At 46.5% G+C, this 25,656-nt stretch overlaps 1 protein-coding gene and 1 long non-coding RNA gene across 3 annotated transcripts in view; both read left to right on the top strand.

Moving 5' to 3' along the window:
* The window catches only part of CD151 (CD151 molecule (Raph blood group)), a 32,634-nt gene extending 18,617 nt beyond the window's left edge, over positions 1-14,017 (top strand). For both annotated transcript variants that reach the window (XM_086895717.1, XM_023928904.2), the window contains exons 2-8: positions 513-616; positions 1,878-2,069; positions 6,550-6,624; positions 9,056-9,160; positions 9,995-10,150; positions 11,034-11,120; positions 11,859-14,017. In XM_086895717.1, the coding sequence (XP_086751843.1) occupies positions 533-616; positions 1,878-2,069; positions 6,550-6,624; positions 9,056-9,160; positions 9,995-10,150; positions 11,034-11,120; positions 11,859-11,918 (759 nt within the window). In that variant the 5' untranslated portion in view covers positions 513-532 and the 3' untranslated portion in view covers positions 11,919-14,017. The remainder of the gene's footprint in view (positions 1-512; positions 617-1,877; positions 2,070-6,549; positions 6,625-9,055; positions 9,161-9,994; positions 10,151-11,033; positions 11,121-11,858) is intronic.
* Positions 14,018-22,142: 8,125 nt separating this feature from the next.
* LOC147652521 (uncharacterized) lies at positions 22,143-25,418 on the top strand. The gene is made up of 3 exons (XR_015288712.1): positions 22,143-22,590; positions 22,730-23,045; positions 23,617-25,418. It is a non-coding gene; the product is annotated as an uncharacterized LOC147652521 (long non-coding RNA).
* The last annotated feature ends 238 nt before the right edge of the window (positions 25,419-25,656 follow it).

Genomic DNA, 25,656 nt, shown 5'->3' with positions numbered 1-25,656 from the left:
TAGTTCCTCCAATGGACTGCTGGGGTTCAAAAAGAACAGGACATCTGAATGTATAACGAGTGTGTTCCAGTTACAGTTTTAAAGATCAAAAATAGCCCAAACTTAGAGAAGGATCTATTTAAGGCACTTGTTACTAATGCCAGTGAGAAAATAGTGTTCTTTGGAGACAGATTATTCCATAAATATCAGTGACCAAGGTTTCTGTTACCGCCTTCAGAACAGCAGCTACAGGCTGTAGTCAGGAGCCAGACTGGGATTTTCTGGAGAACAGGCCAGGGATTTTGCAAGATCTTGTGTGTGTCACCAGACGGATCTGAGAACTCCTTATCTGAGCAACCACTGTCCTGTGTCCCTGAAGTCATCTGAATGGCTTCTTCACTGTCTTACTTCAGCAAAAGATTACGAGTGTTAGATCTTGGAGGAGGAGAGTAGTAATGCTGGCCTTCTGGGAGAAGTGGTGTGATGACTGACTCACTCAAACTTTTCTGGTTTTGTTTTTTTTTTTTTTTTAGGAACTTGGTGAACCTGAAAGATGCGTGAATATACAGAAAAGAAGGAAACATGTGGGACCATCTGTCTGAAGTACCTTCTCTTCATCTTCAACTTCTTTTTCTGGGTAAGAAAACTCAGTCTGTGTCAGAGGCAGTGAGATGGCACTGCAGTTTTGATGTCACGTGCAGAAATCTTAGGCATGATGATGTCTTTGGGAAGAAGTGCTGACATCAGCAGGACACAGCCTTTGTCCTCTTGGGTGAAAAGTCAACCCCTCTGGCTTGGCTGCCCAGGCTGCAGAAGTTTTGGTGTGATACTGTAGCATGTGGCTGTTTCTAGGTCATGTTAGCAAATACAGAAAATTACCAGAAGCCTGAAAATAAGCCTTGATTTTTAACCTGGTGTACTTTTTCCAGGAGCCTGAGTGTTCCACTGTCTTGCCATTCCTCTTCTCAGAATGGCAGAGGGAGTGCTGGCTGATGACACACACCTTCTTGCAGCTCATTCACTTCAGAACTTCTTAGAGTCATATTTTCCACCAGGAAAGTTACTGATGACAAAAGATTGCTCTTTGGTGCATGGGACAGAGCAATGGAGTGTCCAGGTCAGAGCTTTAAGGAAAACTGTCTGAATTTACCAGAAGCTGCCTAAAACCCTCTGGAAGCTGAAGGCTTACAAGGAAAGAGGGGGCTGGTAGGGATGTGTTTGGGTTCTCTGTGTTCACTTGCTGCAAGGGTTAGAGTTTAGCCAGCCAGGCTGGTCATACAGATTTAATGTTGCAGTAGTGTCACAGTGCAGCTGCTCTGGACTGGACAGGGTGGGTCTAGACATAATGTGGATCTGGTCTGGCCATAACACAGATCTAATTTAGCTAGCCTAATTCATGTCTGAACCACTGCACACCACTGGCCAGGATGCTGGGCAGGGAGAGAAGTATCAGCCAATGGCTGTATAGCCTGGGAAATTTGAATTGAGTATTTAAGTGAATTCTGAATAATAAATGAGGCTGTTTGTCTCAAGAGCAGCTGGAGCATGAGTTGTGGATTCTGTCTCCTCACCCACGACCGACATGTTACAATTTGACATGTTTTATTTGCCCAAAACCCAGTGTGGAAACATTAGGGAAGACTCTGGTCTGAGTATGAACTGCTGACAGACGTAGATGGTTTAGATAGCTTCCATCTCAGGCTGCCTGGGGTGCTGAGCTGGATGCCTTGAAGCTCAGGACCTGCTCCAGTCCCAGTGAGTCCATCCTTTAATATGGATCATCTTTGGCTAGCTTATGGAGCTGTGGTACATCCTGCTGTCCCTGTCCAGTTGCTCTGGGAGGTGAAGAAGTTCATGCCTCAGACACCCTTCATTTGCTTGCTTCTCTCTCTCCCCAGCTGGCTGGTGGGGCTGTGATGGCAGTGGGCATCTGGACCCTGGCTGAGAAGAGTGACTACATCAGCCTGCTCTCCTCCAGCACATACTCTGCAACTGCTTACATCCTGGTGGTGGCTGGGGTGGTGGTCATGGTCACTGGCATCCTTGGGTGCTGCGCCACCTTCAAAGAGCGGCGGAATTTGCTAAGAGTGGTGAGTTCTGTTTGTTTGTGTTGTGCAGCAGCCTCATTTGTTTGTCATAGAGCAAATATCACTAAGGTCTCTAGCTCCTGACAGCAGTGCTGTCCATGTCCCAGGGGACAGGTTTTACTGCATTTTCTTTCATCCACACAAAGAATGTGCTGCATGGCTCAAGAGTAAAAAGTGTAGATGCAATACCTATGCTTTGTGTGAGAACATCTGTTTGAAAATACTCAAAACAAAATCTTGTGGCTTTAGTCTCATCTTTCTTCCTTCCCCATTCTATATTCTGTTTGGGAAAATAAAAAGAGGGAGGAAAATATGGGAGACCTGTAACGAAACTAGCTTTTAATGACATTAGGTTCAAGCCAGATTAATACACTTTTTCACTTGGCTGTCAAAGATCAGAACATTTTCAATATTTTCTTCAGTTGCAAAACAATTGCTTCAGTCTTGCTTCCACAAAAAAGAGCCATGCTGTTTTGATAATCTCCTGCTTCTTTCACAGCTTTCTCTGTGTTACTTCTTGAGCTCCCTGCTCACCCACCTACACTGAAGTTTTTTACCAGCCATGAGGTTTCTAATTTGCTTGCTCCTTCTCAAATCTCCCTTTCAGTCTGGAGTGTGGCAGCAGTCCGTTTTAGTCTGGGCTGCAGTGCTGAGTGCAGTGACTAAAATAACAATCAGTGGCTCCTTGCTTTCACAGGTACAGAAGAAGATACTTCAGCCACCAGTTCCTCCTTTTGCAAATCCTCGTTTACCTGACCAACCCCATTTCTCCTCTTTAGTTTGGATAGAGGAGCAGAAATACGAGTTGTGAGCAAGCCTGATGCTTCACTGCTGTGCAGATCTGATAATCCCTCTGAGAGGCAGAGTAAGGCAGGGAGGGACAATAAATACAGAGGGAGACACAGTGAGTGCATTGCTGATGCTTGTTCAGTGGGCTCTTGGTCTGTAGCAGTTGGTTTTGGCCTTGCTTCACTGACTCTCCATGCCAAAGAGATCTCCCTTTGTCTTTTTCCCTCAGCCAGAAGCTACGTATAAAAATCCAGTGGGGTTTTCTTTGTTATTCTGCCATAGAAAACTAATAATTGTCTCTTGGGAATAAAAGGTCACTCTGTCTCCTTACACCACACGTCCTTTTGGAGTGGCTGGTTGTGACAGGCCTATTGTCTCTTCTTGCTTGTGCTCTGCTTTGGTTGCCCTGAGTAATCTGAGACAGGGCTGTGCTTGCCAGGGCTGGGTGAGCCTGGCTGGGGTCCTCTGCCAGCTCTGAGCTCAGACAGTAATCCTGACAGCTTCACAGTCACCCCCAGGGCTGTGCCAGCCGGTCCCACTTTCCCTCTGTACAAGAGACCCATGTAAATATGGGAGAGAGCAGAATAAGCAGCACAGAGCTCTGCTCTCCCCAGTGCTGCCTTGGTGCTTTTAAAAATCAACTACTGACAGCTTTGGATGCTGATTGTAAAATGCATATCAGGTTTTTAGTTTTTCTCTTGAAATGTTGGGAAGCTGTGAATTTTTTTTCTGCCTTGTATGTAACTATGTTTTATGATCCCACTTCAAGGCTTTTCATAGTATTTCATTGCTCATCACTTCACAGCTGTGCTACTTTTTTGTCATTTCTTACTGGCCTTCCTTAACCATGTGCTGTGCTGAGGCTTGGGCAGCAGAGGTGGAGTTTCTCTGGCTCCTTGAGCAGGCAAGGCAGTGGATCTGCAGCCTGGCTGGCTGTGATGCTGCAATCCAGCTCTTTACAAGGACACAGACCACTATTATATGATACTTCAGTCAAAATGCCGCAGGAGTCCCAGGGAAAGACATGTCAAATAGGAGACCTTGCTTATAAAGAGAGAAGGTGACTTTCTTCAGGCCTCTCCCCTCACACACTGCCTTTTCTAGTCAGCCACCTTGGACAGGGTGGAATGGAACACACATGGATTAGGATTTCTGTTCCTGCTGCATTTCGGCCTGGAACCCTCCCACTGAAGTGAGGTTGCTGATTTAGGAGTATCGTTGCTATCTATCTCTTTCAGGTAGTAGAAAGATGTCTCCAGATAATTATTTGGGTTGTAAGTGGGTTGAACCATTTTTTGTGTTATTCAGAGAAAACACACTTAACACTTGGTACCTCCCTCAAAACTGGATGGAATCAGTTTGGACTCTGTAGATCTTGAGGAGACACCAATAGCCCTCTGCCTTGGAGCCAGAGCCAGGGTAAATTTTGCATAGAGCCCACCCAGGTCCAGGTGTGTTTGCTAGAGAATTTCTGGTGATCACACATTTCTGACTTGGGAAACAAGTAGGGCATGTCCTTACAGTTCCATGCCAGAGCTGGCCTACTCCTCCCATAGCAGACCTCTAAGAAAGCCCTGCAGCTACAGCTGAGGATGAGGGAGAGCAGCCCTGAGCTCTGTGTGTGTCCGGAGTGAAAGCTGCTGCTCCCCTATATCAGCATGATACTTACAAGAGGCCCTGAGGGAACAATGAGAGTAAGATAATGGTGGAGTGTAACAGCAGAGACAGGTCGGGTTCATGGGTGGTAGATGCACTAACTTCCCTCACAAGGTTTTACTTGTGACTCAGATTTGTTAAGGTCTGCTGGATACGTGTTTGTTTCTATCCATTGTAGGCCAGCACAGTGAACAGAGATCTTGTGGTGACATAGCTTTAGCTCTACCTGAATGCATCTGACATCACACAGAGCAAGGAAAAATAAATAAGCTTTCCAGTCCATTGGTTGTTCTCAGCATCCTGCCATCCTCCTGCCCCTCCTTGGCAGAGAAATGATGTCAGGTCAGTTAAGGCATAACAAGGTCCCAGCAAAAGAGAGCCAGCTGATGTGTCAAGGCCTGCCAACCCTTTCTTGTCCCTTTTCAACCTCCTGGGAGTGCTGGGAGCAGCCTTTAGCTATCCTGCACTCCAGTGGGTGACTCATTGCCCTGGGATGAATGGGTACCTTGTACAGGCAGCAGCAGAGATGGTCGGATCGCTTGGGGGAGAGCCTGGGGCGGGGGAGTGAAAGGCCGAGATTGTGCACTCAGATTAAAGCCCGGTTTGCAGATAAAACCCAGCTGTCCTTCCCTTGCAGCTGCTGAAGCCCAGCAGGGGTGAAACAGGAAGCCTGTTTGTGTCATTTTTACTCCTGCAGAAGGCGCTGGGAAATACCTAGTGAAAAGAGCGCACGGTGGGGATTACACAGAAGGCATCCTTGCTGTGTCCAGGTCTTCACTGCCCTTTTTTGTGCAGGTTTGATGTCCAGTTACATTTGTAGGGAGCCATTTGCTTAATCTCTTGGTCACAGACCTTTCTTAAGGTTGAAGGTAAAACAGAAAATGGGAAATACTTTGTTCTGTCCTGGAGAAGCCAGCTCTTACAGGAACTTAGCTTGAGTCCTTATTTTGGCTGGAGCTGGGGTCTCTCCAGCTTTATCTAGAGAAAGATTAATTTAATAGCAGTCACAGAACAGCGTGGATCTGTAAAGAAACTGTTAATTGTTGACCATGAGCAAGGCAGGGGCTGTTTGTCAGGAGAGGGGTCCTCCCTGAAAAGCTGTCTTGGACCCTAAGCAGGAAGTGGATGCATCATCCTGGCTCTTCAGGCCTGCCTAGTCCCTTTAATACACTGCACATATTCCTCGTGGGTTTGGCTTTCTTACTTGCTTGTGAATAGAACAGGACTCCCAAACAGTTTTCTGTACTGCCCATTTGATTCTCTTTGTGGTAAGCAGGGCTTACCCTTTTCACTTCATTGTCACTAAGCCCTTTTAAGAAATAGTCATGTTCTCCTATTAGTATTCTAGGAGTTCTTCTCACTTTGGTTTTGGGATGCTGAGCTTTTCCATCTTGATCCCAGCTCAGGAGCACATAGACCCGGCGATGACTGTGAATCAGTGCTGAAGTCTACCCACTTCAACAGTGCCCCTCAGCCTATGGCTGAGCCCTGCAGAAGTCACTGGGAGCACAGATGATGCTTTATGCTTAGCTGCTGTGCTGTATATTTGGTGAAATGAGCCCTCTGTGGCTTTATTAAATCATCTTTATAACATACATTGCTCCTTAGTAACTTGGTGAAATACCCTAAACAATGTCAAAACAAGCAAAAGTTTAATTTTTTTTTTGCATTGATGTCAGAATCTGATATTTTCTGTGATACTGAGTAGTCATTAGGTTATCTAGCAACCACTTTCTTTTGTAGAGTGATATTATCTTGGTTGTCTGCACTTTTCCATTCTCTATATCCCTCTGGCTCTGTGAGTTAAACTTGTGCTTGCTGCTGCTTGTCTTCAGTTGTTCTGTGGTTTGGTGTTTTTTTTATTAATCTGTGGGATTGTTCCTTTCCTACCCTATTGGAGTCTTAATCCCAGCCCCTGCTTTTGAACACTGCTGCAGAAAAGCCTTGGTGAAGACAGGCATTTTAACAGGTGAAGAAAAGCTGCTGCCTGGCATCTCCTTATGTTCAGTTCTAATGTCTTTTTCCCTTTATTTTACAGTACTTCATATTGTTGCTGTGCATCTTTCTCCTGGAGATCATTGCAGGAATCCTGGCCTATATCTACTACCAGCAGGTGAGTGGACATTAGTCCTTGGAGACTCAAACAAGGGAGAGAGAGCAGCTTGGTATCATCCCATTTCTTCAGCCAAAATTTGTCATGGATGCTTGGGACGTAGGTCTGTGGTTCACCTGCTCACTCCCCTCCATATACAAAAGACCTTGGATTATTTATTGCTTTTGACAAAGTGGTGGTCATTACTCCAAGGGGCTGCTCAGCCCTGCTGCTCAGCTCCTTCCTGTAGTGCACTTTGTGCCCTGTTTTTCTGCAGACCCTTGTGGAAGACAGTTTTTGAGGCTGTGTAGATCTAGGAACTCTGCTAACAGCCTTCAAGGCACAGTGCAAGCAACTGAAACCACGTGAGTGCCACTGTAGCGTGTTCACGCCACAGGAACAGTTCCTGCTGCCTCCAGCAAAGGTATTGAGTGGACCAGCTGAGAGGTGCTTTCAGGTCAAGAACTTTTTGAGAGCTTTACTTAAGCAGTACAGCTGAGGGGCTGCAGAAACAGGACAGGCTCCAAACAGCTGCAGGTCTGGCTTGGCACTTCTTGCAGTTGCTGAGAGCAGAGCTCAGTTCATCACTTCTCTTTCAAAGGGAGTTTAACCACCAAGGCACAAAAAGCCTGCATGTCTGGAAATTGATTGGAAGTGGCAAATTAGGATTGTTATCAAATGGCTGTCTGAAAAGCATATGAACATCCCATCTTGTTGACTTCATTGCCAGGACTCCTTGCCATTCCATTTTCTCTTGGACCTTCTGTGCTTTGCCTTGGATGGGCACTGGTGGTTTGCAAGGAGCCAAAGAAATGTACTGGCTCCTGCCAGGAGGGATCTGGGGTATGAATGTGCATATTTAACAGGAAAAGATCAGTCCTGGCAGGCATGGCAGGGAGCCAGGATCTGTCCATCCATCTGTGCAAAGGCATGAGGTTCATATGTGACAATAGATGAAGAGGAGCTGATCCCTGGGTTGAAATAAGGGACAGCATATTCAGAACTGTACCCTTGAGTGCTTTAAATCACTTGAGTGCATCTCTGATCAACAGCTGCACATCCCTTTGTCCTCTGGCTGATAAATCCAGCTTCTCTCTTGCTTGCTCTGTTTGCCACCTTTTTATTTCAGCCCTTGCTTTGGTATCTAAGGTTTGCATGTGTGTGTTTAAACTGGTTCTTTATCTCTGTTCCATGCTGCAGTTCTTCCCCGTGAGCCTGCAGGTAACTGCTTTTCTCCCAAATAATAATTCTGCTAATGGACTCTGCTCTTTATTTGCTTCTGCCTTCTAGTTGCTGAACCTTTTCTTTTCTTTATATTATGCTAATTTGCATTTCCATAGAACTTCCCAGCCCAAGATCTCAAAACATTTTGCAAATATTAATGAAGGGCACCTCATATCATCTCTCTGAGGTAGGTGTTGTCCCCATCTGACATGTGGGATTTGAGAAAGCAGTGTTTCAAAGGGAGAATAAACTCCAGAGTGTATTTTCCACAGTTTAACATAACCAGATGTTTGACCTCTCATTTACAACTTATTATGTGGAATAAAAGGTATGTAAAGAGGTTGCTCAGTTGTTCATTCCATTGACCCCATCTAAAATGCATGTTGCCATTGTTTATTGGTATAGGAGACCTGGAATTTCAAAGGTGTTGGACTAAAAGCAGTGTTGCTGCATGAACCAGTATGAAAAAAGCAAAAAGAGATGCAACCAGGATAACAAAAAAAAGGATGTGCCTCTTTGGCACTTCTTGGCTGTCACCAAAGGGTGAGAAGAATTCGGCTAGATTAAAAGAGTCTCCATAGGAATAAGTGTTTGAATCCAATCACTTGAACATGCCAGTGGTTTACAATGATGCTTTCAGAAATTCTGCTCTTGCAAAATCAGACTTTGTCTCTCTATTAGCAAGAAAGGTCTTGCACTGATTTTTGCAATCACACAATTCCCTCCTGTGGCATCCTTTTTCAAGATGATACAAGAGCTTTTTGGTCTATATGGATTCAGTCCATCATGCCAAGTACTCTGATTTCTTCCTGCTACTGGACAGAGTATTTTTCACAAAATAGAGTTTTTAATATTTTTTTTAAAGGCTTTAGAGGAAGACTATGGTCTCACAGGCATATTCACATTTAAGCAGGCACACTTTTGTATTCCCTTTCATTGCAGGAATGTCCTGGCAATCTTAAATATTCAAGGTGAGATGCCATGTGGGGATGTGTAACACAAGTTAAAATTTGATCCCAAAGTACCTCCCTGCAGTTATTAAAACAGAGGCCAGATCTGTAATCATTTGGAAATAAGCCTGTCCAGTCCAGCCTTGGAGGATGATCTTGAAGGAAGCTGTAGCTTCCACTAGGTCCTCCTCTTGCAGCACAGGCAGTGGAATGTATGCAGGGGTTTCTGAGGAGTGAGTTTGCCTTGTAATTTTATCCCATTTGTCTCTTCCATTTAGCTGAGCCTGGAGCTGAAGCAAAATTTGAAGAACACCATGACCCAGAAGTACCGGAAAGAGGGAGAAGAAAGTGTGACCAGTGCGGTGGACAAACTGCAGCAGGAGGTGGGTGTCTCTGGAGGCAAAGAGAGTTAATGCAACTTCAGGGCTTAAAACCAAGCACACAAAAGGCATCTCTTGATGTCCAGCCTGCAGGTATTTCTTCTGTATGCTGAGTGTATGTTCGGATTCAAGACAAAGCTGGGTGAGGTGCAGGGCCTGAGCCAAGCAACTGGCAGAATTGCATGACCAATAGCACTGGGGAAATGATATCTGAACTGCTCTTAGTGAACTGGAGCTGCCAAGTCACTCTGACAGCTGCTTCTACTTTCCCAGTTCAAAGCTTTGGAGAAATTGCTGACATTTTTCATTAAGCTTTTCAGTACCCTAGGGAGCAAGATGTAATGAAAGAAGAGCTCTCCTGCCACTGTTTCTTGCTGTGCCTGGCTCAGGGGTGGTTCAGGTTAGGGCTGCCACAGTTCTGACAGGTTTTCCCACAGAAAAGGCCCTTGTGCATAGGCATTTTCAAAGCACAGGGACTACTCTTTGCATAGTGCCATAGCAGGTGCATTTGTGATGGTAACTGGTAATTAAACTTATCCTGTTGCCATCATTAACACGCAGTTATGAGCTGAGGCAGCTGCAGGTGCACTCTGGTTACAGTTTGTCCCAGCAGTAAACAAAAGTCACAGCTGCTGAAGTATGGATCAACTTGATATTTAAATGGCCATTTGGGGAACTCTTAACACAAAAATCACAAATAATTATATAAAAACCAAACCCACGAGATAGCTGGAGTGTCTGCAAAGGAGTGTAAAGCTCAGGGCTTGGTGTAGGAGGCTGGAGGGAGGAGAAGGGTGCAGTGCCCACAGGCTCAGCCTTTGCCCTCTGTATGTGCAGTTCAAGTGCTGTGGGAGCAACAACTACACGGACTGGGCCGACAGCGTGTGGATCAAATCTTCAGAGGCCAGTGGGAGGAAAGTCCCAGACAGCTGCTGTAAGACCATCACTGACTTGTGTGGCAGAAGAGACCATCCTTCCAACATCTACAAGGAGGTAAAGAGCAGAAGGGCTTCAGAGGCACCTGTCACTAAGTGTGCAAAGGAGGTGGGCAGGGAGTGATGGTGTTGGGTTATTACTGCAAACTGTCAGGAGGCTTCAAAGTCAGTAGCATTCCTGAGAATGTAGAATTCAGATCTTTGGCTGAGTGTTCAGCTCTGTAGGCTGTTATTTAATATGTAGACCTAGAGGAAAATAATTAAGTTTGTTACCACTGGGTACATTAATTATGGTGGGAAGCAAAAGAGGTTGTTGGTTCTGGCAAGAGATTTGGATGCAAATCTTATATTGGACACAACTTCCTGTGGCTGGAATCACTCCATGAGGTGCAAATGGAGCTACTGCTGGTCCTTGATGGACAGTTGTGAGGCAGAGGCAGACAGAGCTGGCTTTCCAGGTTCACACTAAAACTCACTGCTGTAATAAATAGCAGTGGGAAGAATTTACTTTTAAAAGGCTTCAGTTATGTTAGGGTTGTTGGTACTGGATGCACTTAGCAGCATTTCCTTGGCCTTTTGGTCTCACAGGAATAAACATCCCTTCCAGGCAGGAGCTAGGCAGTGAGTGAGGGAATCTTTCTCCATATACCTGAGAGAAGAACGGCACTCTGTGTACGATGTGGTCAGTTCTGCATTTCTCCTGAACTTCCAGCAGCCACCTTGGGTTTATTCAGAGGTTCTTGAGCCAGCTGGTCCTGAGCAATACCAGGCATGATGCAGTTCACATCATCTGCTTGGCTTTCCCAGAGATACTGGGGGAAGAGATTGCCCACAGACACCACTTTTTCAAGTGCTGCTTTCAAGGGTCGCAAACATTGGATTAAAGTGGACAAGAGATTAAAATGAAGCTGATTTTCCATGTTCTTCCTTTCACCCTGCAGAGTGGTTGCATTACCAAGCTGGAAAACTTCATTCAAGAGCATCTGAAAATTATCGGGGCAGTGGGCATCAGTATTGCTTGTGTGCAGGTAAAAAGGGCTGAGGGGAGTTTTGGGGTGTTGGGCAGAAATTGAAGGAACTCCTGAGCTGAGGGATGGAAAAAAGATGTTTTATTGCTCTTCCCTGCATGACAACGAGAAGTTACCAGGTACTTCGGCAATCCAAGGATTCACCAGGTCCAAAGCAAAAGCCTTTGTGCCAGTCTGGTGAATTCCCTGCGCATCCTGCAGGGCCGGGGAGGACTTGTGCTCCGGGACTTGGGAGGCCATACCTCGGCAGCCCGAGGAAGCCCTCCTGTGGCTGTGTCCCGAAACTGCCCGCCCCGCAGCCGGGACATTCCCACCCGGGATCCTAAGGATTATCTCAAGTTATCCAGAATTTTTCCTTCAGCTGTGTCAGGTTGAGGAATATCTCTGTGGGTCTAACATGATTTGTGAGAGGGTGATGAATAAAGGTGTAGCATGTGAATGTCTTGCATTCTCATTTTACAAGAGGAAGGCACAGGATATTCTTTCTGGGAGTTCCTCATCTTCCCTTTTGTTTTGGCAAGCAGCCAAATTAGACCTCAGGAAGCTACTGGTGGTTAATTACAAGGATTAGCACAGATTGTTTTTTCCTGCTGCCTATTGCAAGCTGGAGTGTGTTATCCCCAGGCAGGAGCTGGCTGACAGTCCAGTGTGGGTCTGAACTGTTAGTTTGCAAGTTGCTGACTCCACTGCATCCATTCTGTGGTTTTCATATATTTCTTTCTTCCCTTTACACTGTAGATCTTTGGGATGATTTTCACCTGCTGCTTGTACAAGAGTTTAAAGTCAGAACCATACTAATAGCTGTGAGAGCTCTGTCGCTCCCCCTCTGCCACTTCCCTTAGCACCTGCCAACCTGACCACCCTCCACCACCACCACCACCAAAGTGTCTGCAGCTTGAGGACTTGGCTCTGTAATTGAATGCCTTTAGAACCACGCACTGCCTTACCTGCCCCTCTGGGGAAAGTCACCCTCCTTCTGAGTACAAGGCAGCTGGGAGTTCAGCAGGTCCTCTTCAGTATCAAGAAACAAAAGAGCTGTGGATCTTCTGCTAGAAGCTTTAGCACAACAGTCCCTTGATATAACTACAAAGCAAGATTTATCCAAGGCCATTTCCCTTGAGGCTTTTCCCAAGCCAGCATGAAGCTATCAGGATGCTGTACAAGAGTCATGGTTTGCTCTCTTGAGAAGTGACTTCTCAGCAGTATTGGGCATTGACTGTGAGGACAGATGATGGTTCTGCAGTGAGCTGCAGCCAGAGCTGAGTTTCTCCTACATGGAAGATTTCTCTCCCTCCTCCCAAGTGTGCACCAATGTCCTAACACAGCTGTTCTTCACCAAAGAAGATGCCTGCCTGCTTACTGGGGGCAGGAGCTCTGTGCCCTGGGAGCCAACTGGGAGCACAACTCGGTGCAGCTGAAATCGAGATGTGACACTCATATTGCCAAGATGTTGTGGGTGCCTTAGGATTTCTCAGAAATTCTTGCTCCTCTTCCATGAAGTCTCCTCCAACGCAGTGCCATTAGGAGCCACAAGAGGCCTTTTGCTTCCCAGCAGTTCTGGAGCAAAGATGATGGACTGCCTTTTTTTGGGTCTAGTCTGTTTTATTGACTGGTTTCCAGCATGAGTGAGGACTCTTACTTCCACTTCCCTATCTCCTGATGAGGTTTGGTGAAGAAATGGTCATTTTGTGGATCTCCCATATCTTGCTACCCTTTGGCCTGCTCAGTTAGTTGAAATACCTTTTTCATCTGTTACATGTTGAAAGGTTCCCTTGGTTTGATTTTTCTTACTAAAACCTCTGGGTTTGCTTCCCTTGGCAGGAAATTGATATATACCAATGTTTTTCAGCCTCCAAAGAGCTTGTTAATTTTTTAACAAATTAAGCTGAAGGTTTTCTGGCTTTGTCTGGAAGCTCACCTTACTTGTTACTGCCAAGAAAGTCAGGAGAGTCAGTTTCAACCAGTTGCCCCAGTGTAGTTGGTAAATTGGTAGTGCTGGGTGAGCTGTTTGCTGCTAAGGAACGGGTTTTAATTAAATATTGTCTCTGCACTGGGGTCCTGGATACATCCAGGACACAGACATTGCCATGGACTTGGTGCCAGCAGGATCATAGCCTGGATTCACAGGATGTCTTGTTCTCTCCTTCCTGCTATGCCTGTTACACTCATGAAGCAGCAGAAAGGGGAGTGTGGTGTTTCTGAGCAGTGAAGACAAGCTCAGACCTTCATAAATAAATTTCATCCCTCTTCTGGCCTTTCAGCAGTGCTGGCTGAGCCCTGTCCCTGGCAGGAGGCAGCCAACATAAGCAGAATCAATCAGACCAGTAAAGGGTCTTGCAGCATCGTGGGGGTTTTGGTTCACAGAGCAGAAATCGTGGGCTGGAGCTAAAGGGTGACATGTTAAAACTCAGAGCAGGTCAATCTGAAACTCCTCCATTATCAGTCCTATGAAATAATCCTCAACTAATGCAGAAAGAGAGGTGGAGAAACTGAGGTGTATCCTTGGTTCTACAACAGTAAGGAGAGGAAAGACATCTAAATTATTCTGTAATGATCTAAAGGAGAAATCTCTAAATTATTTCTTGTTTTATAGTAAAGTTCCTTAACAAGTATTGACTACTAACTAAGAGGAAAATATTGAGCATGTTGCTTGAAGCAATGTTTCTGATTTCTTAAGCATATCTTCATAGCTGCCTTTACCCATTCCCTTCAAACACATTCTACAGGGTTGGGAGAGGCCAGGAAGAATGAGACATAAACAGTAAGTTGGCTTGTTGTTAAAAAAAACAGAGTTGTTTTATACTTTTTCTCTGTGTAACAATATTCATGGCTTTTGGTTTTTTTTAACCCAGTTTAAGTTGCTGGCCAATAGAAAAAATAAAGCTTAAGTCTCTGTACTGAGTGTGTGGCACAACTGATGAGCCAGGTGAGTTCTCTGCCTTGCTCAGATCCTGCTGCTGAGGAGCCAACTCCTCAAGAAGATGAATGGAGGGACCAGGTAGGGAAGGAAACTGGGGGAGAGGCTGCTTCACATCCCTGCCCCTGCCAGCCTGGTTATGGTGAGCTGCCGTGGGGTGCTGCAGGCTGCTCCCCGCTGAGAGCTCAGGGTGCAGAACCTCAGGTCACAGGGGTTACTGGAGGGCATTTGAGGCTCTGCTAATTGATGAAGGGGTCAAATGAGAACACAGGGGTTAATTATTTTGAGCTCGGGCCTAATGAGAAGGGGCAGTTTGGGGTAATGGATCAAAACCCGCCCGTGCAGTCCAGAGGAGCCTGAGGCCTCAGGGTCACCCAGTGGTGTCACCCATCATCTGCCCTCTGTCCTGTTAGGGTTGTGACAAGGGTGGTTATTAGCTTTATTTATATTTATTATTAATTAGTAGTATTCATTTATTTCATTAGTGCTTATTACAATCTCCTGTAAGCATTTGCATTTTTAGTGTTGGTATTAGCTATTAATAGAATTTTAAAAAATTCTATTGTTGGGATCTATTAAATTCTATTTACAATATTACGTTCTAGGATGCAGTGGCATAATCACCTCTTGCAACCTAAAACTGTGATTATTCATTAGAATGAATAGCAGATTTATTAATATTGGTAGTTATTAGTGTATTATTAGCCGCCACAGGGGTATAAATGTGTCCTTGTGGAAGCTCCATGGGGTTTGGCCCCGTTCGGGGCAGGTGAGGAAGCGGGGGCAGACGGGTGCCGTTTTCCATCGCGGCGCTGGGGCTGTCGGGCGGGAATGGCCGGTGCTGGCGCTGTCCCCGCCCGCGGCCGCGCGGTGGCGGTGGGGACACGGCGGTGTCGCAGCCCCGGCAATGCCGCACGGCAGGGGAGCGCCGCGCCTTCCAGCCCCAGCGATGGCCCCGGTTCTCCGGCCGCAGCACCGGGCTGCTCAGGCAGGACAGGCTGACAGCTGGGCCTGGCCTGCCCTCGGCTCTGAGCTGAGGTTCTGCGTTTGCCCGTGCAGGGCAGACAGACACGGCCGGCCCCGCTGAGGGCCTGCTCTGCATTCCCGGGATGCACGGGTAGGACAGGAATGTGACGCTGTGCGCTTATGGGACCTCCTCCCAAGCCCCCCTTTCCAGGAGAAGTGAGGTGAAGGTGGAGCAAAACGGAGAAGGAAGGGCTGTCCTGTTCCCCTGTGTCCTTAGGAGTGCGGTGTGGCCAGAGCCACCCTCTCCCACCCCCTGAGGGGAATTAACACCCTTTCTGCAATACTGTCGTGGTGTGGTGTCTGTGACGTCTGGAGCAGTGTTTCTAAGCATGAAACTATTGCTTTAAAGCAACTTCTCTTTCTCTTTGAAGGGGCTTCTGCAGTGCTCGTGATCAAGGTGTAGCTGCCATCTTACAGCATCCCCATTGCCTCAGCCCTCTTGGGTGTTTCCCCCCTCTGGAGACAGCAGCACAGGCTTGTCTCACCTCGGAGCTGGAGATTTCAGCTGTGCTAATTGCCCTTTGCAGCGCTTAGCCCAGGGTCTGCGCTCCTGGGGTGGCCAGGAGGTCAGCACAGCTTGCTCAGGAGTAAAAGGGAGAACAGCTGTAGTCGTAAGCAGTTTCTGCAAGGGTCCAGCTTTGGGCAGTCACTCTATTTTCAACAGGTTTCAAACAAGATGAATATGTCACACCCCGCTGCAAGGCTGCTTCTAACTGCAAAACCAGACAGGGCATGTTCACAGACATGCACTTTCTTCTCCTGCCATTTAACTGGGGGGAATTTTTCCCCCTAGGGAGGCCTTGGTGCCCCTTTCTTTTGCCATTTATGAAGCCTCCTTTCTGTGCTGATTGTAATGTCCTTGTTTTCCTGATGGGCTGGGACTGAGCACGGCTGCAGCAGTGGAGAGAAAATCGCGGCTCAGGCAGTGATACTCTCCTCCCTGGTGAGACAGGACAAATAACAGCCTGCTTGGGAAAGGCTAAGGGGGATGCTCTCTCCTTTCCCAGCTGGCCACGGAGGCAAGGGGAAGCAGATTCATGTGGTGCTTTCAAAGATGACAAATTCCTTGTGGGGAGGGAGCGTAGTGCTCTCAGATGAACTGTAATCACATCACATGAGCAGCAAGGATGCTGATGCCCCCCCAAATGCATTCAGTGACTCATTCCAGCATCATTCCAAGTGCACCATTCTGGGGTTCTGAAGTCCTCTTAACGCTCTGCAAAGGAGGCTGCTCCTGCCGGCGTGGGGCCGAGGCCATCAGCATCAGTAGCTTTCCCTCTTCTGATTACGCTTCTTTCTACAAAAATGAGCTGCTGAGCATAAAGCACTTCCAGGTTTCATTTCTCTGTGTAGTGAACTGTGTTGCTGACAGGAGAAGAGCAGTTTCTACCCACAGGGAGTGTAGGGAGAGCCCCGTGCCCTGGCAGGGCTGATCCTGGCACCGGCTGCTCTGTCCCTGCATTGGGACAGCAACAGCCAACCCTGCCCCCCTGCAGTCCCAGATGTGACTTTGACAGCTGTGACATGTGTCCCTGGCAGCCATGGGGGCAGCGTGAGGGTCACACTGAGCCCCTTGCACCCCTGGGGTCAGAGACAACCAAAGCAGGCACTGACACCGGGGTGCACAGGTGTGGGGTGACGCTTTATAGCCTTGACCCTATCTGTGTGTATGTACATCTGTAGATCTCCTGCCATGCTGGAGGATTTCCATTGCACACCGAAACCCTTACAGGTGAGGTTTGTATTTCTTACTTTGCTCAGAAAGGCTGGAACCCCTTTATCCCACAAGTCTGACACCAGAAAAATGTGCTTGATCCTTCCAGAGTCCTGCTTCCCCTCTCCTTCTTCCTCAGTTCCTGGAAGAGCTTCCTGTTTAATCACATTTTTACCCTCTCGAGCAGTCTTAAGTGACTAGTTGCTTTCTCATGTCGTTCTACATGCTTTGATTCCTTGCTGCCCATTTTGGGATGCAGAATTAAGCAGTGATGACCTGAAATGTGAGGCAGCAGGCTCAGGGTTTGAACTTTAGCTGCTATCTTCACTCCTAGAGGATGTCAGCTCAGTTCCCTCCAGACTGAAATAACAGCTAATGTCATTACAAAATGGCATCTGAAGGCATGTTCCTCCATACCTAGCTCTTGTGGTTCTTCTTTTGCATGTTATTCCTTTGTTATATACTGAGCATCATCAAGACCTGTTTTATATTCACCTAAATTAAATCTTGTCCCATTTAAATGTGCCCAACTGTCTAAGATATCCCAGGCTAATTCACATTTTGTCCTTGTGTTTTCCACCCGTCTTCCATCATCGTTCCACAAACATGATCAACATTATAATTTATTTCCTTTTCCTCCTTCCTCCCTCTCCAACCGCCCTTTTTCAGGTTTTTAATAGCAACCAGTTAAAGGCTGACATGCTCTTTCCTCTGCTGAATGCCTCGTGCTCTGTGGATGGGCTCATGAATGATTCAGTTGTTTAGGCTCTAGCTGGCAGTTGTGGCAGGATTATTCAAAAGAAACATTTGATGTTGTCTACAGTTCCAGATTGAAAAATCCTGAACCCCAAAACAGGGAGCAGAGCCCTGAATCATGGAACAGTGAAGAAGGTTGTATATGCATTAAATAGATTTTTCACATGTATTTTGCAGTTCACTTAGGTAATGTCGTTAGATCAGGCTATTAAAATCACAGTTCCAAAAAAATGTGGGCTCTTGGCCCCCTTAACACCAAAAAACCAACTCTGCCTTCAGGGAGTGAACTGAATTTTAACAAACGTGGGCGAGAAGAGGCAGCATTTCACAAGCAGTGCAGGAGGTTGGCGGGGATGTGGTTATGGTTCTGACTGGAATACAGGAGTTGTGTCCCCAGTCTGCCTGAAGGTTTGAGGACACCTCTTGTACCAGGGTTTTTGGCAAAGCTCATGACCCCTTTGGTGAAAGGAGCAGCTACTCAGATTTTACTGGTATTGGTGCTGGTGCTAGATGAGAGTGGAAGAGCAGAGAGCAGTGCAGGAAAAGTCCATCCTGCACCTCCTGAGTGAGAGCTGAGCTCCTTCTCACTTTGAGCCCTGCACCAGGGCCTGCTCAGCACGATAGACAAATTAATTCCTAGCAGTGTTTCCTTCTCCTTGTCCTCTTAGATTGAAAACTTCCTTTTAGTGCCTGTACAAGCTGTGCCAAGCTCCACGGAGCCCCAGTCGCAGCTGCACCTCTTCAGCTCTGCCTGTAATGTAAGTAACAATAAAAGTACTGCTCCAAAGGAGTTATGACCCCACAAAACTGCTGAACTCTGGTGTCACTCCTCTTCAAAATCCATTCTGGTTTAGAATCACTCATTTTTTCTGGTTTCACATAGCCTGGAGCTTTGAGTAAACTTGATTCTGCTCTTGCAGGCAGAGGTTTCTGGAATGTGGATGCAAATAGCTTCTGCTCTCTATGCATTGCTACTCTTTTTTCACTGCTTTAGGATTCAGAGTCTTTCTCAGAGACAGGGTCCAAGGATGCTGCTTGTCTCCCTGGGGAGGACCAGGTGCTGCCAGCCTGTGGGTTAACTGTGAGCAGGAGCTAGGCTGGAGCAGAGAGGGACTTTGGGGTTTGGGGAGAGGGAGACAGTTCCTGCTTCCCCTGCTTAGAGCCAGTTCAGGGGCACAAGTTCACCATTCTGGTCCAGTTTTTAGTACCACTTTTCCCCAGGAATGCATCTTGGAGGAGGCAGCAAGCCACAGCCCCCTCAGGTGCTCCCACCTGCCCCACACACAGACCCTGCAGGTAGTGGCAGCCTGGCTGACATCACCTTCTGGGCAGGGGTCAGGAGCAATGGGCTGTAATTAAAGCAATTATGATTTTAGTAAGGCATAACTGAGCTGATGGCTTTTTTTCCAGTCTGCATCCTGGATAACATAAAAACCAAGCTCTGAGCTTGTTTTTGGGGCTTGTAGGAGGCAAACGTTCACCCCTTGCTTCCTCCAGCTAATTAATCCTGTCCCCAGTCCTGCTGGAGGTGGCAGGAGATGCCCCTGGTTGCTCTGAATGAAGTTGGCTTGTGCCTGAAGGTTATTTGAAGGCTTGAAACTGCTCCCCAACATCGCTTTGCAGGGCTGGGTCTGCTCCTCTAGTCCAGGAGAGGGGCTCTGGCACCAGCAATGTGGTTAGGGTTAGGAGTTAGGAGTTGTGGTGGGAGATGGGGAAGCCCCATCCTTCACAGCCAACGGGGTCCTGCCCTGGGCCAGCGGGACAAGCTCTGTGCTGATAGAGGCCGGGAAGCCTGGGGGGCTTTATTTGGGGCTGCTGTTTGCAGCACTGACACAGCTGGGGCTGGGGAATCACCTGCAAGTGAAGTCAACCTTAGACCTCGTGCTCTCAGCTCTTGAGTTCTTTGTGGTGGCCCAGATCTTGGTGGGAATGCTTCTTCCTGCTGGGAAGCTGGCAGCAGCCGCCCTCTCCCGCAAGCCTCCTTGCACCAGTTGCAGTGGCAGCTTGGTAGCGACCCTCTGGAAGGGACACTTGCCAAAGGCTGGGGATGAGCAGCAGAGCCAGGACCAGGCATGTGGCACCTGGCCCAGCACCCTGTGCCCGTGCTGTCCCTGATGGTTGCTGAGGAGGACCGCAGCCACACTCTCCTGCCCTCGCAGGCAGCTCACAAAAGCATCTCAGCTCTTTCCAGACATCCAGCTCCTGTCGTCTGGTGGGATTAAATCCAGCCTATATTACATCTGCCTAAAAGTTTCCTAGGGACCTGGGGCTCAGCTGCTCCCTGGAGTAGCATCTTATGGTGTCTCTGTAACTCAGGTACCAACATGACTTTAATACAACTTTTTAAAGTATGCATTTGTATCTTGTAAGCCCTTGAGTACAGCAGAGTCCCTTTTATATTGAAATTCAGGATTCTCAATAACATTTTATTATGAGGATTGCTATTTTTGGAATTGCTGTTACTCTGTTATGAGCAGGGCACCTAACATCCTTCAATATGAAATCATTAAGGGCACAGCAGAGTTCATTACAGGGGCATTTCTCTGGATTAAGAACAAATCAATACCACACACTAATATCACAGCCTGCTACCTGACTTTGGTCGCAAATAGCACATCCAGAGGCAGATGCTCTTCTTTTGGCCTCTTGTGCTCTTCTTCCAATATCTTATTTACTGTTTTCCCCCAAGCTGTTGTGATGGATTTATGAGCAGACAAAATCCAAAGGTTGTTTTTCCTTGAGCTACCTGAATATTGTAGCTTTTAAAATAAAGAAGAAAGAAATAACCAGCTTAAGTTTGTGATATTGCAGTAACCTCATATGCAATATGACTTCCCTGCTTCTGGAACTTGGCTGAGGGAGCTGGGGTTGTTTTGCCCGGAGAAAAGGAGGCTCAGGGGTGACCTTAACACTCTCCACAACTTCCTGAAAGGAGGTTGTAGCCAGGTGAGGGTTGGTCTCTTCTCCCAGGGAACCAGCGACAGAACAAGAGGACAGTCTAAAGCGAGATTCAGGTTGGAAATAGGGAGGAATTTCTTCACTGAAGGCGATTAGACACTGGATTTGGCTGCCCAAGGAAGTGGTGGAGTCTCCCTTGGAGGTGTGTAAGGAAAGACTGGACATGGCACTTAGTGCCATGATCTTGTTGACATGGGGTGTTCATGAACTTGATCCTGTCACAGGTCTTTTCCAACCTAATTGATTCTGTGAACCCCCCTGGAAGTGGATGTACAGAAGGGTGTGAAGGCCTGAAGCTCTCTCTAGTTGTGTTTAGTTGATCACATTCAGAATTTAGAATAAGTTTCAGATGTTCTGAGTTAGGAATGCACCTGAGGGAGATGGGATGGGAGGGAGAAAGGATGATAACTTACAAGAAGTCTCCAATAGAAGGGAGAACTCTGCTGTCCAGGTATGCCCTGGAAAATTCCCTCCCTTCTTTTGTGGAGACGTGCCCTGTTTGAGACGTGGAAGCAGTAGGAGTCTGTTGAGTTGCCGGGCATGCTGCCCTGGCTGGGGGCAGGGAGTGAAGGTAAACACAACTGTTGTGGTGGGGCTGGGCCAGTTTGGCCCCAGCCACCACGAAGGAGCTTCAATCAGACAGTGCATGACCACCTTGATCCTGGGTGCAGGCTCCAGCTTTGTTCTGGACAACACAGATCCCAGTCCTGGGCCTGTCCCAAAGCAAGTTTGCCCATCTGAGATGAAGGCAGGATAAAAGGGTTTAACTGTGGGAGTGCCAGGCTGGCAGGAACCACCGGCTGCCCTGACTGTTGCTCAAACACCAGGAATATCCCAAGATGTCTCTGGCTGAAGCTGAACTGGGAGTTTCTCTGTGGTGCTGCCCCCAGCTCCTGCTGCATTACATTAATTTGGTTGAGTAGCAGCTCAGGTCACTGATACAAAAGCTGCCAAGGCCAATGGCATCTGTTTCTCTTTATTTATTAGAAGCAATTTTTCTTCAGTGGAATTTAATTATTAGTTTTTTGCTTTTAAAAATGTTGCTTAATGGAGGAAAGCAGCCCTTTGTCTAGGCTGCATTTAATGCTGAATGGATCCAAAGGGGTTTTTCTTTAAGCTGTTTTGACAATAATATTAAAAAAAAAAAAAATCAAGTTGGTGAGGTGTGGAGCTGTAGGCCATCTCTGTAATGATCTGAAGCACTCAAGCCCTTATTAACTTAATGCTTTCATTTACTAGCTCATTCCTGGAGGAAGACCTTCTAGTCAAACTGCTATTGCTTTTTTTAAAAAACTAAAGTTAGTAATTGCTTCAGCTGCACATCTCATTACAAGGAAAGGCCTACAGCCTAGAGCAGCATTCATCTGATTTTTGGTTTTAAATTTTCTGAGGGAATTTCAGTAAAACTTCTTGTTTATACCTCCAGCCCAAGTGTTAGCTATTGCATTGCTGCCTATAAATTTATAAACTCAACCAGGAAAGTCCTGAATTCCCACTCTCTTTGGAAATGGGAGGCTCACGGGCTTGGCTGTGATATACCCATTATGGTATTGGTGAGGAGCTGGGTGGAGCCCATCAGCTGGTGGGTAGGGGCTGCTCACTGTTGGGAGGAGCACATCCCATTTCATCAGGGCAGCCTTTAGCCCTGAGTAGGTGCCACTGCTCTCATTACCCTTTACCCCATTGTTCCATAAAGCTGATGTTTCTCCCTTCTCCTTCCTATCATTGCCTTGGAAGGAGCACACTTTCACACGCACTGCTGGAGGGAAGACTTCATTAAAGAGGAAAAAAAGAAAGGGGGAGGCACTTTAAGGCAGCTTTCAGTAAATAGCTGGGGATAATTGGGCTTTAGCTGTGTTCTTATAAACCTTCTGGTTTGCTGGGTACAGTGATGCTAAATTGCTGCAAAAGCTGATCTCTAAATTGCTGCAAAAGCTCAGGGCAGCAGCTTTCCATCAGCAGTTCCCACACTGGGCTCTGCTTAATGTCAAAAAGTGATTTTTTTAAATCTAGTTAAAAATATTCCACTAGGATTTGAGGACATATGATAGGGGGTTGCTGATAAGAAGGATGCAAGAAGACACCAGGGATTGGGTGAGGTTAGGCCACTCCTTGTTGCTAATCTCTGATGGTTTCTGAAGGGTGGGATGTGCCATCTCAGAAGTTCAGAAAGGGAAACTGAAGCATTGCACTGGCTGCCCAAGGCTCACATTAACTACCCTATATGTTCCTGTCAAGGCCTGTCCCTAAACACACACCATGAGCTGAAGCCTTTTCTGTCTTTGAAAGACACAAGCAACGATGTTACGTGGAGATGGGCAAAGGGAGTCTCTGCTGCTGCTGTGGACCAGCCTGGAGAATGCAAAGAGTGGAATAGGATGGACCCAAAGTACTTCAGGAAAGATTCCCATTGAGTTTCATGCACTTGGAATGTGTCTCTGGAGAGATGTTGGCAAGGAAAGTGACATTTAGGTAATCTCTGAAGAAATTCAAAGCTTGTAGATACAGCTGTGGTGAACCACTAGAAAATGTGGAAAGCAGCAGCTCAGAAAAGGTCAGTATCTAAAAGTGGGTGCTGAGCACAGCTGTCCTACTCCTGGCACTGATTTATTTAAAGTTTTTTTAGAAGTACATATTTTCTTGGAGTTCTCTAAGTAAACCTGCTTTTAAAAGAAGGAGATTTGATGTCCAAAGAGAGAGTATTCAGTATTTATTCTTCCTACCTCCAAACCCAGCCTGTGGGATGGGCAGTGTGTTAATTCAAAATCATTGGTGCCTACAGAAAGGCTTGACCACAGCCTTTTCCACTTGCCTTTTTAACTGCCAGGGTTCTTGAGCTCCCTAAAGTCTGTGGGCTTTTAGCTTTTTGTCAGCTGTTCCTTGCCTTTCTTTGCTCTTTAGTTGTTCATGTCCTAAGGAGCAGGAAATAATGAACCCGTTTTATTAAAACACTTGCATTGTATTTGGGAGGGATAAATGAAGGGCTTTTCTGCATGAATTTTCTGCTTGGCTGTTACAAGACAGTGTTGAACACAGGAGCAGATGTATCCTGAAAGTAATTGTGGGGAAACTCATGTGGTGCTTGGGAACTCGGTGGCTTCACCCCCGCTTTCTGTGCCCTACAGCACAAGAGAAGGTGGAGCTCACCACAAAGGATGACTGACAAGTCTGGAAGATGTATCTTCATGGAGAAGGAGAAATTAGATTAGGGGTGCAAACCCTAACATTTTTTGCATGACTTGGCTCTACATTCCCTATATATTTCTGGAAGGGAGTGTGACAGAGAAATCACTGAGAGTTTAAGCAGGACCTACACGTGTGTACATACTGTGCTGCTTCCAAACACCTGCCCAAAGAAAAGCCTTGCAGCTGCCCCTGAGTGGCAGGAGTCACTGCAGCTGAAGGTAACTTCTTACCTTTTATTTCCTTCTATGGCCTTATGCGCTAGAGATGCACATGGTTGAAGTCTGCAGCAAGATCTAAAGTTGAGTGCCTAAGCCTTGGGCGCCTCAAACAGCTTTTCTTAGCAGAACTTAACAAAATGAATTAATCCTGGACACCCGAATGGTGTAGGGCACCACAGGCTACCAGGTCGTTTTAAGTCACACTGAAGTTAATGAAAAGACTCCCACAGACTTCAGTGGGTGACACATCAAACCATCCATCATGGCAGAGCCAAAGGTCTGGCTACATGCTCTCTGTCCTGGGTTTTCAAACATCTTTATTGTGCTGTTGCTACTGAGCAATTAAAAACGCTTTCTCACTGGCTGGGGGAACTGAATAAAAATTGGAGCTGAAAGCAAAGCCACAATGTAAATCATGGTGCAAATGCACTGAAGGAGAAGGCAAATCTATGTTCATATTCTGGGCAGTCAGAGCCAGGTAGAAGAAGCATTATCTTGCAGATGTCTCAGTTGAGAAGTTTCAGTAATAAGAAAATCTTGCTGGCTAGTTGAGCTTAACTGGATGTACATGGGTCTGCTCTGGGAGGGGTCAAAGTAGAAATGCTATTTTCTTACTGGGATCTATACTGAAGTTAGAAACTATTTGGAATTAAACTGATTTTAGAGGCAAATAGGCTATTTGGGTGGTTTGTGGTTGTTTTGTTTTGGTTTTTTGTTTTCTTTTTTCTTTTTGTCAGAGCAAGGATTGATTTTTCTTGTAGGACCATTTGCAGGGAAAGAGGTAGCTCCTGTTCTGGATTCTCACAAATTATTATCAGTGAAATGTAGCTTTGTAGCCACAGGGCTATTTAGACATCTTGATGGAAATACACTTCTATGGGGGTTTGTGTAATGGTTTTAATCAGGATTTTGAGAGTTTTCATATTTCTTTTTATAGACAAGAAACATATACAAGAAGTCAGACTTTAGTATCTAATTCCAGACTGCATTTACGGAAAAGTCATGGGAAGAATGAAAGCCCAGCACTCATCTCTCAGTAAATCACCCTGGGGCAAGACCCTCACAAGAGGTGGTTTTTCAGAGCAAAATTAATTTTGAGATGTAAAACCTGAGGCTCATTACAGATCCACACAAAAGCATTTCACTTCTTCCCAGCAGATGGACTCAGAACTATCATAAAGAGGGGTTTTTTTTGTTTATAATTGTCATTTCAAGAAACATAAAGCTTTCCAAGCATACACAGCTTGGTGCTGATGCTCCAGGTTGAAGCTGGATGCTGAGCTCCATGAACAGGTTCCTCTGTACTTTCATGACCTCAGCTCCTACCACATGTTGCAGGCACACTTTGTTATTTTGGTATGACTGTGATGTATGAAGGGAGGCTGTGGCTTGGGTGACAGGGGGTCTTCTGTCACACTTTTGATTGTGGCTGCTTGTTTTCCCAATAGCAGGTGTGCTGGTTTGTCTGGGCCAGAGCTAATTCTCTTCACAGGGGCTGGCATGGGGCTGTTTTGGATTTGTGCTGAACAGAGGGTTGATAACACAGAGATGTTTCTGTTATTGCTGAGCAGGGCTCACCCAGAGCCAAGGCCTTTCCTGCTTCTTGTACAGCCACAGTGGTGAGGGAGCTGGGGGTGCACGGGAGGAGACACAGCCAGGACAGGTGAGCCCTGCTGACCAAAGGGATATTCCAGACCAAATTATACCAGTATGTAAAGTGAGGGGGAAGAAGGAGGAAAGGGGGAAACATCTGGAGGGATG

Source organism: Cyanistes caeruleus, chromosome 6 (genome assembly GCF_971803275.1).
Source record: "Cyanistes caeruleus chromosome 6, bCyaCae1.hap1.1, whole genome shotgun sequence".
NCBI classification, from domain to species: domain Eukaryota; kingdom Metazoa; phylum Chordata; class Aves; order Passeriformes; family Paridae; genus Cyanistes; species Cyanistes caeruleus.
This window is presented reverse-complemented; position numbering and strand designations above follow the sequence as displayed.